The sequence below is a fragment of the Pimephales promelas genome, chromosome 3, assembly GCF_988280905.1.
Source record: "Pimephales promelas chromosome 3, fPimPro1.hap1.1, whole genome shotgun sequence".
Classification (NCBI taxonomy): domain Eukaryota; kingdom Metazoa; phylum Chordata; class Actinopteri; order Cypriniformes; family Leuciscidae; genus Pimephales; species Pimephales promelas.
The window spans coordinates 64,300-77,977 of record NC_142771.1 but is presented as its reverse complement, the minus strand read 5'-3'; the positions used below and the strand labels follow the sequence as shown (position 1 = coordinate 77,977).

The 13,678-nt window shown below is 39.6% G+C and overlaps 1 protein-coding gene across 1 annotated transcript; it reads left to right on the top strand.

Moving 5' to 3' along the window:
- Positions 1-1,613: 1,613 nt before the first annotated feature.
- On the top strand, positions 1,614-12,478 carry LOC120479158 (uncharacterized). The gene is made up of 5 exons (XM_039671436.2): positions 1,614-1,903; positions 2,743-2,825; positions 6,157-6,259; positions 7,649-7,715; positions 9,438-12,478. Exons 2-5 carry the CDS (start codon positions 2,744-2,746, stop codon positions 11,502-11,504), a joined length of 2,319 nt encoding a protein of 772 aa, XP_039527370.2. The 5' UTR covers positions 1,614-1,903; position 2,743; the 3' UTR covers positions 11,505-12,478.
- Positions 12,479-13,678: the final 1,200 nt, after the last annotated feature.

Here is a 13,678-nt window from a genome sequence, read left to right as displayed (position 1 = left end):
TACATTTTAATAAACTTTAATAAACCAAAAGTTTATTAAACTATTTCAAATAATTATGTACAATATTGTATAATTTTTTTTAAAGGTGGAGTTCCCATTTTCTTTAATTGGTTTTGAAACACTGATGAATAAATTCAAGAGTTTGAACATTTCAATAAAACCTTCACCTTATGAATTGGAACTTTTTAAAAATCATTCAAATTTGAATCATCTTTAATGACATTCAGGCAACGAGACACAGGGCATCAGACTGTGCAAGAATTATTGGGAGCCAGGTTCAAGTGCGATGAAGACATCCTGTAACATAGCATGTTTACATGAATACAACATGTTGATATGCAATTTTGACCATGCTTCAATATCCGATGCTTTAGGCACCCTTTAGCGTCAGTTAGATGACGCTGGGGTAGGGTTAGGGTTAGACCTCTAGGAAAGCGTCATCTAACTGACGCTAAAGGGTAACTAAAGCGTCGGATATTGAAGCATGGTCAAAATGCTTCCCAAGGCGTCTTGGGATGAGAATGGGCTGTGATATGTATCCTTCCGAGATCTACAGAGATTCCACAAGTGTCCAAATAAACTTGTTATTCAACCCTCTATCTATGTGTGAAGAGTCTGTTGGTCAAATCAAGACACTTTGTGTGTCCTTCAAGCCACATGAAACATGAGATGTAGATGGGGTCATCACGGCGGTGTAGAGATGAGGGGTCTAATTCGACAGCAGTGTGGGGTCCAGGGTGGCTTTTTTGAGGAGGGGTTTGATGAGAGCAATTTTGAGGGAGTTGGGAACATAGCCCGCCTCTACGGACATGGTTATTATTTTGGTTATGTGGGAACTGATAGAGTTAGTGTGAGTTTTAAGCACAGAAGATGGGAAGGGATCAAGGCGGCAAGTGGATGTTTTGGATTTACGAATGATGTTTTCGACCTCCTGCTGCGTTATGGGTGACAGTTTTGATAGGGTTGGAGCAATTGGTGTTGCGGGCAGGTCTAGTGAAGTGCTATTTAGAAGTGGAAATGAGGAGAAAATATTGTCAATTTTTGATGTGAATAAATCAAGAAACCGGTTGCAATTTATATCGGTTGGACTATAGAATGGGGAGATCTGTGGTTTGATGATGTGATTTATTGTGGAGAACAGTTTTTTGGAGTTACCTGGATCGTTGTTTATAAGTGTTGAGTAGTGTTCTGACCTAGCCTTGGACAGTTCAGTTTTTAACACTCTCAGTTGACTATAAGTAACGTTGCACTCTCACTGGAGTGTTAGTAGAGTATTAGTGGACTGGTAGGGTTAGGGTTAGAGTAAGTTGACATGTAGTTGCAAAGTTACTTATAGTCAGTATAATGTCTGTTGGAGGACCATCACAATAGAGAGTTAGCAGATGTTAAGCAGACAGTGTACTAATACTCTAATGAGAGTAAGTTGAAGTAAAGTAAAAGCAAAGTTACTTATAGTCAACAGAATGTTCAAAAGGGACCATCAAAATGAAGTGTTACCAAATGTGTAAATTGTTAGACACTTTGCAACTGTGTAATAAAAGGTGCTTTATAAAGTGAGTTATTACTATTAATAAACATTTGGGAGCATAACATTATCTCTGTTTTACAGTATACTGTCACAAAAGTTGTGAGTGTCCTTTTGGCTTCTGCTGTTATGTCGAAGGGACCAAACTCAGGACCAGCAGTTTTAGAAGATGCATATAGTGTCTTCTACCTTATCACCAATGTGAATGATTGTTGGAAATCCTCCCTCCTGTCCAGTGGTGGGGTGGGGACTTGGCTTCACCTGTCAGACTACATATATATAAGAGCCTGGATGAAGCCCTGCTCAGGCTGTCGCTCGGGTTGCTCGTTATAGGGCCCATCTGTCCCCGTTGGCTGAGCACCGGACGCAATATTTAAGGTAAGTTATGGATATTTGTTATAGTTAATGATGTGTCTTTGTTCAATGTTGAATGAGTTCATCATTGAAAGGACAATAAACTGTTTTACAGCTCTCACCTCTGGGCTTAGCCAGTGCAGAGGCTTTTTAAAGAGCACAACTACCATAAAGTTTCTACAATATTAATCGAGCAAAACTGGTAGTAGCATCACAATTGATCGTAAATGTAATATGAAAGCATTAATAGTAACAACCTGGAGGCCAAACACTTCCCCAGATGCTTGTTAAGGGTATTTAGTTTGGGTTCTGGTGTCAGGGACTGGATCACTGGTGATGATGGGAATGATGGCTCTTTGGCGGAAGCTGGATCTTATGGATCTGTTCCTTCCAGACAAAATACAAGATGGTTACAAAATAATACCCTACTAAGGAAATGAAATATTATGGGTAATAAATAATATCACTACTCTATATGGACATACTGTAATTAACAATTAGTAAAAGTAATTAGTGTAAGGGTTATTTGTTCTCATTTTTAGGATTTGTTCTCCCCGCCCCCGTCTCTCTTCACTTGCATCTGATTAAAGACAAAAAGCCGAAAAAACTTTAAAAGAAAAGACTTGATCATTATGCAAAGATGAAGAACCTTCTTTAGCAAAGATTTAGAAGTTGTAATTCATGCATTTATAACATCTCGATTAGACCATTGCAGTCCGTGGTTCCTGTACAGCTCTCTGTCTCTGTCAGGGAAGGAGTTGAGACGGAGCAGCCGAGGGAACCCAGATGTGAAGCTGAAGGAATCATGGGAAAGGGTCAATGCATCACTACTTGGATAATAATAAGTGTTAAATGTTTTGCAGAATGATGGCAGGTCGGATGAAGAGCCGAAGGACACTGAGTCTCCTGATCCTCCTGATCCTCCTCAGCCTCACTGAACTATTTGGTAAGAAATATTTTACATTTTAACACGTTCAGGCTCTCTTCTACATCTTTAAAGTTTCTATAATCTTTGATTTGGCAACACCAGCGGTTACTGAGGTAATAATGTGAATAAACAGCTTGACACAAGACACAATGTGTAAGCAACAAGTCTGAATGATCAGAGGATTATGTTTACAATAAGATGTCTGTCAACGAGAGATGCAGGTTTTGTTTGTGTATATTTGACACTAAGGACAGTGATGTATTCATTCAACTGTCGAAGCTGTGTCTAATCATAACAACCACGCGGACGCCGCTGCGGTCATTTCTGATCTGCCGCAAATGCTGTCAGTCTCTATCTGCAGATGTGTAATAAACAACAATTTTTCATATTACGTCTTAAGCCCAATTTATACTTCTGCGTCGATGGTACGCCGTAATGTACGGCGTTGGCTACGCACGTAGGCGACGCCGTTGTGAGCATTTATACTTCTGCGTTCAGGTCTTGGTTGCTCTGCAGTACTGCTCCGAAACGCTAGTTGGCGGCGGAGGGTTTTAATGTTCCACTGTGTTTAGATTCCTCGCGGCTAGGTTACTACAAGCAATAGCGACTGAAAGAGAGCTGATCATGTTGGAGTTGGAGCTTATTGAAGTGGAAAAACAGTTCACTTTAGTGAAATTACTAAAACTGAAAGGCAGAAATGAGAGAAGATGTCGGAGGAGATGGTACGTGTGGAAATGCGTGAGTTACGTGCGGAAATGCGTAGGAGGAAATGCGATGCTACCAAGCCGACCAATCACCGATCTTGCGGTCCGCGTCGTCGCGACGTGTAGTTACATTTTTGAAGAGGTGCGCGTCAGGCGAAGGGTACGCGGTATGGGACGCGTCTGTGCGTATGCTACGCCGTACCTACTGCGCGCACCCTACGCAGAAGTATAAATTGGCCTTTATAATGATTTACAACATGTAAAACTGACACACCAACCTCCTGCTCGAGTACACGAAAGGGCTTAAAGTGTCCTATTCATCACAAGAATTCATGAATTAATCATACCCCTGGTAAATATGATAAAAAATGGATTAAAAAATAAATCTGCATCGTTTATCCTTTTGATCTTTCATTTAAAAAAAATTGCAAAAATCTAACCTTCCTGTGAAGTAAAAGAATTGAAAATGGGGGAGAAATCACATTATAAAATGGGTGTTTTTCTCCAAAACATGTTGGCCATAATTATTCATACCCCTAGAATTTTTTATGAATAAAATGTCTATGAAGTATATTCCCATTCATATTTGCCTTTTTTTTTAGCACACTAGGGTGACTAGGAACATGAAATTTCTAGAAAGGACCAACAAAATTCAGTAGGTAGCATGAGGTTAACCAAACAATGGATTTCCCTCTACCAAACGAACTCTCTTCCTCTATGGTAGGTGTGTTTATATAGGTTACCAGCCGGCAATAGCACCCTCAAGTGGCTCTTGATGAAACTACACGTGACCCAAAACATCACACTAGTGCTCCAGCAACAGTAAAATACCAGTAACAGATTCTGTCCGTTACAACGGTGAGGATGAAAGTTTGAGTGTCCAAAGACTCTTTAAGGACAACAGATGAAGAATTGCAGAGATTAGTTGAGTCTTGGGGTCAGAAAGCCTAAACAATTATCAAACAACCCCCACATCCCCACATGTTGTTTGGGAGGTTTTTAAGAAAAATGCTCCTCGCTCCTCCAAAAACAAACTCCAGCATATTCAGTGGTCAGACACGACTGGATCTTCAAACGGCACAGGGTTCTGTGGTCAGATGAGACTAAAAAAGGAGCTTTTTGGCAGCAAACACACTAGATGGGTTTGGTGGACATGAGGATAAAAAGTTCCCCATGTGTACAATTTAATAAACCATTGGATCTTTAATGTTGGGGGCCTATTTTTCTGCTGGAGGTCCTGGACTTCTTATTCAGATACATGGCATTGTGGATTTTGTCAAATATCAACAGATAAAAAAATCAAAACCTGACGGCTTATGCTAGAAATCTTATAATGGGCCGTGGTTGGATCTTCCATCAGGACAACGGTCCAAAACAAACATCAAAATCAACACAAAAATCTGGAGATCTGGAGAGAGTCTGTATGGAGGAATGGTCTCTGATCTCTGGTCAGGTGTTCTCCAAACTCATCAGGCATTATAGGAGAAAACTCAGAGCAGTTATCTTGGCAAAAGGAGATTGCAAAAGGTGTTTAATAAAAGGGTATGAATAATTGTGGCCAACGTGTTTTGGAGAAAAACGTTTATTGTATAATGTGATTTCCCCCCACTTTCAATTCTTTTACTTAAACGAAAGGTTAAGATTTTGCCTATTTTTTAAATGAAAGATCAAAAGGATAAACAATGCGGATTTATTTTTTACAGCCATTTTTTTATCATATTTACCAGGGGTATGATTAATATATAACGTTTAATTTACAACCCACAGATGTCAAAATTACAGTGTAACTACATTGCAGAATGTGCCAGAAATGTGATGATAACTTTTATATACAACAGACATGCAATATTTGCCTGGACTATATTACTGAATATGTACCTGTTAGTTTGAAAATAATTACATTATAAATAATTTGCTTACACATCTGCTTGTTCCCTTATACCTACACGGAAGTACGCTATAATTACAGAAACGTACACCGTATTTTCGGTTTACTTACGCAGTTGTTTTGCGGGTCGTAATATACAGTGTTACCAAATGATATGAGAAAGTTTCACTTGCACAGTAAGAAAACATGAAATGAAAATAGCTTAGGCCAAAAAAAAAAAAAATAATTACTGTATTATTATTATATTTGATAATATTTATATGTTCTGATTTGTCACTGGCCACATGAATTTGTTTCGCTTCATATAAATAAAGACATTTCCACCATAAATTGGTGCAGAAAATGTCTCCAGAATGCAGGAAATGAAGAGTTCAATGCTCTAGCCCTTTTGAGAGACTCCCAGTCCAATAGCATACTTCCTCTATGAAGATTTCTTGTCTTGTTCTTGTGACTCGTGTTTTGTAATATAAGCCCCTAAATGTCCCCACCACTTTTCAACACAAAATGACGCCCTTGCACATTAATGTATTTGGGATATTGTTTGGACAATGATGCACATTTGTGTCTTTACTGCTTGAACTGTAGAGAAACTGTAAACTGAGACTGATGTGCGGCAGATCGTTCAGGCCACAGATTCTCATCCAGATCATAACAGATATCAGTTACAAAAAGAAAGTCTAACAGACATGTAGAAAAAACATGCTGACAGATTGTGACAGGCATTTAGCGTTTAAATGAAGTGATGTCTTTGTTTCAGAGGTGAAAGAGGAGCTGATCCTCGACCACGCTGGCCTACACCGCCTCAGAGGACTATCTGAACACATGTTTCACGACAGACTCAAGAACCCTGCAGACCACAGGTATCTGCACACATGTCTCAGGAACGCCTTCATGGATTTCCCTTTGGCACAAAAGTCCACCTAGACTCAAGGATGAATTTTGAGATGACATTTTATATGCAAAAGGTCAAAGGTTAACTTTAACTCTGGTTTAAAATGTGCGTGAAGAACTTCCCAGGTTTTAGAGCTTGTAGCACATTTCTTTGCACATTTGAAGCATTGAAGGCTGGCTTTGGTCATAAGATGCTACACATAGACAAACATACAGTTGACATTAATACATGTAGACAATTTGTAATCGTGATTAACCGCACTGTTACCTGCAATATTGAATAATGAATTCTAAAGTAGTGTATTGTGCACTTTTGATTTAAATGTACTGCTAAATATATAGCGAACGGGACCTACATCTGCTTAGTAGGGGTAAAGCACCCTTCCCTGAATGGCTGGAAATCAGAATATCAGTCGCCTGTCAGTGTGTGTGACGTAACTCTATTCCCCCACCTACTATACTTTACAGACAGAGGATGGGACACCCCTACTTCAGGGAAGATGGAAAAACTTCACAGTAAAAGCAATAGTATAAAAGTTGAGAAATATATATGTATTCATAAATCAAGTATAAAACGTGTAGGAATAGTTTCCCTATCAACCTGTAACCATCCTAAAATGTTCAAACCCTTGTATTAATTCACCAGAGTGGCTAACAACACTTTGAAAGTTTCACTTATAACATCAGCATGTATACACTGCAGATAACCCTCATATGCAAATAACAGCAGTATACCTACGAATTCACACAACAGTAACTTTCAGGTCAACGGTAAACTCAGAAACAGTTTCTCACAATACTCTTAACAACAGTCCAAGACCAACCTCAGTTGTTCCTTTTGGTTCGGATTGTCCATGTTACATATGTGCCGACCGTGCACCAATTAATGGATCATGTCCACCCCGAAGGCGGCGGTGGAGTCATGTGTGGCAGGGTAGTCTATTACTCATCAAGCGCACCGTGAGAGATGGAGTGAGAGGGAGAGAGTCGCATACACGTCCCGGGCTGTAACAGTGAACTGGTTAGGGTTAGGGGTATTTCAATGCAGTTTGGGAGGGACAGAAACACCGTAACGGAGCTAGCAGCAACCCTCCTCTATCTGAGGACTAAGCTAAAGTATCTATTTTTTAAGTTTATGTGAAAGACAGGTTGAAGAAAGAACTGTAAGCTCAAATTCAAAAGCTTTTGAAGTCTTCTTCATTAAAGCACGTTTACACACACACTTACTGTACACTTAGTCCTACTACACTTCAATCTTAAGTCATTAACTTTTCACATGGTCTTTATCAGGTTTAATGAATGTGTGTAATTATTCTGTGAACGCAGCCTCTATAATAAACATGTTGATCTTCTTTCAGGCTGGACATTGACCAACGTTGGCAGTGTGAAGAGGGGTTTGCATCCTGTGACACTCAGATGGAACCGGTTGGTGGATTTAAAACGCCGCTGAGTTTAGAAGAACTGAATTCAATACTGGAATCCAAATCTATGGGGAGAAATATGTGTCGCTAGAAAATTAACTTAATGAATAATAAGAGTAGTAGTCATGATAATAATAATATATCAGGCTACAAACCTGTGCTGTAATTCTCTAGGAGAAATCGGTGAGACAGGGACTTCAGCAGCGGGAGCCGTAGTTAAGACTTACCTTGCTCCGTCTCAGTCATTCTTTTCCTCTTTAGGAGAAGGAAAAAAACAATAGTAGAGCTACTTCGAGCGCTCACCCTGACCACGACTTCATGCATCCTAGCTCTGCCACTGTTTGCACTAAACGCTGCACAATTGTCTTTTAATATAGTACAATACATACCATACTGACCAAAATGACCTCAACATTATACTTAGGTAAAAGTACAAAAGTATTCCATTTTAAATGTACTTAAAGGGATAGTCCACTTTGAAATTAATTTTTGATATGTTTTATCTTCCCTCAAGGGCATCCGAGATGTACTGTAGGTGTCTTTGTTTCTGCAGTATTTTCAATTTTGATATTTTTCAGTCAAACCGGTGTTGTCTGTCAGTCATATAATGGAGGTCTATGGTCACCACCTCAAAGAGCAGCACAGAGAAGTCCAGATTAAACATGATTTAATGACTTGTAAATGTAAGTACACATTGATGGCCTAAGACACGAAACGAGCGGTTTGTGTGAGAAAACCAACAGAATGTATATCGTTTCTACCTCGTGTAATCACAGCCACATCCAACTGATCTGACGGCAGGGATGCTTCGGTCTACGCATGGGCCGAAAGTGATCTCTCACGCGTTTATGTTAGTCATTGTTTTTTTTTTTTGTCAAAACAAATTCAACGTTGTCTGTTGATACCGAAATCGTCTTCCATTGCGATTTCCTGTATATCTAAATATGTTTAGATCTTCACAGTGAAATGGTAACACTTACGTACACGTGCGAGAGATCACTTCCGCCGTATGCGCAGACCGAAGCGCCCGCGCCGTCAGATCATTTGGACGTGGCTGTGGTTACAAGAGGTAAAACTATACAAATACTGTTGGTTTTCTCACACAAACCGCTCGTTTCGTGTCTTAGGCCATCAATGTGTACTTACATTTACGAGTCATTAAATCATGTTTAATTTGGACTTCTCTGTGCTGCTCTTTGAGGTGGTGACCATAGACCTGCATTATATGACTGACAGACAAGAACACTTTGATCTAAAAATATCAAAATTGAAAATACTGTGGAAACAAACACACCTATCTTGGATGCCCTTGAGGTAAGATAAAACATATACAAAATGAATTTCAAAGTGAACTATCCCTTAAGTATCAAAATTTAAAAGTGCTTTTTCTATCAGTATCTCAGTTCTTGCATGCATTCAGTCTTTAATGAATTAATCTCTCAACATTATGTTAAAGTGGTCGGTGATCCAGTTGTGCTGGCTGTGACAATCGTATTAATAGTTCAGCATCAAGTTCAACAGGCTGACATGCGAATAAAGAGTTAAGCAACATAACTTACAGGTTCCGTCCTCTTTGGTTGTGCGTTTCTGGTCCTCTTTGTAAAATGGTTTAGACACACAGTTTTCCAAGTTTTTTTTTTTTCCAGTTTTTTACTGCATTTCATAAATGACTATCTTGACCTACTCTTTATTTATATGAACTGTTTTATATATTTTCATTTTCCTGCATGTTGATGAACAGAAGACCCCAGATAGGCCGATAAGTGCTTCAGAGATGTCACACAGCTACAGCCAAAACCCTCTGGTCATGACTGACAAAGAAAAGCCAACCGAGGACAGAGTCCAGCAGGAGTACAGCATGGATCCGCATCACTCAGTGATGGTCAGCAAAGAATGCCTGTTCAATGTCTCGTGTGTACCAGAAGCAGACAGCGACACTGTTTCAGAAGATGGACAAACTGTGTCCGGCCTTAAAGCAGTCTTAGAAACAGACCAGGAGAATCACCAGATCATGAATCAACCGGACTCAGTTTCTCTCTACCAAACTCCACAAAGACCGGTTGACCATAGCACACAGTATGACCACCAGCAGATCCTTATTATGCAGGATGACCCCACTGTCAGAAAAGCTGCTGCTACTCTTTATGAGAAACGTCCAACAGTTACCTCTGTGTACGCTCTCGATAAACACCAGAGACCCAAACTGATCCACGGTGCCTCTGTGCCGCTGTCAGAGGACAGCCGACTGACGCTGGTTGGCCACGGTGAGAGAGACAGCTCTGGAGAGACGAGACTGGCGGGGTACACGGCTCAAGACGTGGCCAGGATCATTCAACAAACCTTCAGGACGGGCGATAAAATCAAAACAACAAGTGTGCTGGCCTGTGAGGTGGGATCGGATAAAGAGTTTGTTGAAACCCTGCTGAGGGAGCTCCATGAGAGCGCCAACATCGAGACAGAGCTGCACCTCAGGAAGGCTGTGCTCCAGGTCCGACACACAGGAGACATCATCACCCAAGACATCTCCAAGCAAGGGGTGCAATGGAGACACAACGATGATAGCAAGAAGGTGGTGGCAACCCTTGATAGGAACGGACACGTCATTATCAGAAATAAGCCTGGCAGGAGAGGGGAGGAAGTTTTTACTAATGAAACAAACTTTCTAATGAACGCCGAAAAGAAACAAGAAAAAAAAAAGTCACAAAAAAAGTCTGATAATAAAGGAGCAACAAGTAGTCATATCCCTCTCTACAAAAGCAGCTGGCCTAAAGAGCCAAAAAGATTTATTGACCAGAATGTATTTTTCAAATTAGATCCTAATTACCAAACTGCTCTTAATGAACTTGAAGCTCTGTCCTGGGCCTTCTTTCATGCAGAACTGCCACTTCCACAAAAGGCAGAAACACACAACCAGAACATCGACCTCGGGAATTATGTAATAGCGGACAAAATGAAATTAGAAAATACAAAAATTCGGGATGACAGTCAGTGGCTAGAGAATCAGGAAAAAATTAAAGTTCTTTCCAACTGTTATGTGATTAACACAGCACGAGATGTCAGAAGTATCATCCGTCATTATGCAAAGGATGGAGAAGATGGGCCCTCATACCTGATGGTCAAAGACTGGATATTCTTTGTTGATCATGTAAGTCTGTATGTGTATCCAGTTGGAAAATGGCTTAACCAAAATGATGATGTGAATAAAACCAAGAAACAGATTAAGGGACAGGTAGGCAAAGAAGATTACAGACATCTTCAAGGTGATATTAAAGATAAATATGGATATGCTTATTATGTGACACAAATTTTTCGTGGAGCTGAAACTAAACTAGACCCAGATAAGCAGCTCGCGTACACCACATATTTCGCTGCATCAGTTATAGCTGAATCTGCTCGAAACTTCCGGACATTTCCTCTGATTCTTATGGCCGTGGAAATGGTTGAAAAATTTTATCAGGAAGGAACGAATTTTCTTAATGAAGAGCATTCGATGGCAAGAGGAGGTAGTTGGATTAACCAGGACCTACGCGGATTTAGTGGCGCGGCAACATCTACAGCTTCCAGTCAGCCATCTACTTCCTCTGCCACACTTTCTCCCCTTCAAGAGGTCATAGGAAGAGAAGTCAAACTGTATAATTTGTGGATACATTCATTAGGTAAGGAGGAACTGGATGTTGCAGAGGTAGAACATATTGCAGAACAGTTCAATTTAACTGAAGGTGATCCAGCTATAAATTACAACATATTTAAAAGCAAAATGAATGTTCCCAGTGGAGCTTCAGCATCTGGATGATAAGGAGCCTACAATGATACGTACCTTTCCAAGACCTACGTAGACGTACCATACCAGGCCTTCCATGGCCACACCGTCAAGACAAATGATACACAGCCATGTCTAGTGTGGACTCTTTAACCGGTGAAGACTGAAACATTTCCTGTTTAATTTTATCATTATTATTTTTCTTTATTCATTTTCTTTATAATTTCATGATGTTTTTTTAAGTCAGACTATGTTTGTAGATGTGTGCTGAGCAGAGAGCAGGTAGAGTTATATTTTGCTTAAAGGTATGAGTAAAATGTAATGTTCACTTGACTTGGCAGAGATATTCCAATGATGATTATACTTCAAATGTGTAGAGTTGGTATGCTCTTTGCAAGAAAAGCTATGTTTCAACTGATGCAAATATACCATATATATATGAAGAGTTCAGATGCAAAAGCCTCTAAGTGCCATTTGAAATTTTCTTCTAGATTGATCATTTTTATCAAGCTTGTATATTTAAGCTCAGTAATTTCACTTAAATTACAGCAATTTAAGTGAAATTACTGAATTTAAATATACAAGCTTGATAAAAATGGTCATTTTAGAACTCTTCATATATACATACATATATATATATATATATATATATTCATTGAGACATAGTTTCTCAATGTGGATCGTGGATTGTACCACTTGAAAGCAAGGGGTAAATTTCATTTTTAAACATAAGCATTAGGTATACAACATGTTTTTCTACCTTACAAGGAAGTTGTAAGTCTCTCTGTGATGTATATAAGCTCAATCTTACTGTACCACCTCAGAGAAACAAAGGCATAATGGGGGAAAGGAAGGAGAAACCCAGATAAACCATTTACAGCTAACATGATGGGGTGAATAGAGAAATCTGGAAGACCTCCTCTCATGTAGCCTTATTCTTATATGCCTGTGTTTCTCTCTGTCTGACACACGACACATGTATAAATAATAAATCTCTGAAAAAGTAACTGGCGTAGTTTCCGTGATTCAACAATAATGGGGGAAGCAATATTTTTAATTCTACACCAGGATGTTTATGTACAGTGATAAATGTGCCGTTAGCTTGTGTTTCCTCTGATTATATCAGGCTTTACACATCTCCAATGCAGGGAGTTTGTCATCCGTGTGTTTATTCACATTTCAGGGGCCCGTTTCAATAAGGAGGTTCAAGCAACTCTGAGTTAAAACTTGAACTCTGAGTTGACTTACCCTGAGATGGGAAACTCTGAACTAACTCATTTCAGCTGTTCTGAAACCGAAAACTCAATCAACTCTGAGTTGACTGACTCTGAGTTAAGCCAAAGAGTATAGACGAACAAGAGGCGAAACTCTGATGCTTTTTTGGTAACAGCCACTAGTACACGTAACAGACAGTGCAAGTAGTCAAGTCAAGTCAAGTCAAGTCGCATTTATTTATATACATAGTTCCCACATGACGTCACAACATACGGGCATTTGCCGACCCGGCGCCATTGCTTAGGGCAAAACATAAGAAGAAGCAATACGAGTTGAACGAAGTGAAATGAGTTTCGTGCTATAAAGTGAAAATGGTCATCTCCTGCTGAGTCAATGGATGATAAAATCGTGCCGGAGGTTCAGTTAAATCGGGATTTTACACAATACCCGTCATTAGACTCCATATGGATGTGAGAAGACTAAGCTTTTGTCCGAACAACGACGGAGATTATGGCTGGCGAGCATAAACAGGAAAGAAACTCACTCAAAACACACAAGAATTTGTTTGACAAAAGCACAATGTTGTGTTTTATTGCGAGTGTAAATAAATATAAGTTCACACGTTGCAGTTTGAATAATGTCCTGTATGAACAAAATGACGAGGTATTAAAAACATACAAAACAACATTGTTTCCACTGTTTGATCTCACATTCCAGCATTGCAATCTCAGATTATGTCCCTAAAGATCCCGCGTATAATGTAGTTCCTCATTTATTACATTAATTAAATTGCACGCGAGTTATTTATTTTAATATTCATGCACCGAACCATGACGCCCGCAAGTACATGCATATTACAGAAAGCACCGGTGACTGGGGAACATAGGAATTAAGTTGTGCAGGCTATGGCTTTTTAATAGACAGATTAGCATCATGCTACTTCGCTATGATGACTTAAGTTACTTTTCCATTGATTGCACTTGAGAGTCACC

What these genes read in the sequence shown, in the direction of transcription:
- LOC120479158 (XM_039671436.2), top strand. Translation starts at nt 2,744, where the DNA reads ATGATGGCAGGTCGGATGAAGAGCCGAAGGACACTGAGTCTCCTGATC. An exon ending in AAGAACCCTGCAGACCACAG is followed by an intron (nt 6,260 to 7,648) that starts GTATCTGCACAC and finishes ATCTTCTTTCAG; the next exon opens with GCTGGACATTGACCAACGTT. An exon ending in GTGACACTCAGATGGAACCG is followed by an intron (nt 7,716 to 9,437) that starts GTTGGTGGATTT and finishes TTCATTTTCCTG; the next exon opens with CATGTTGATGAACAGAAGAC.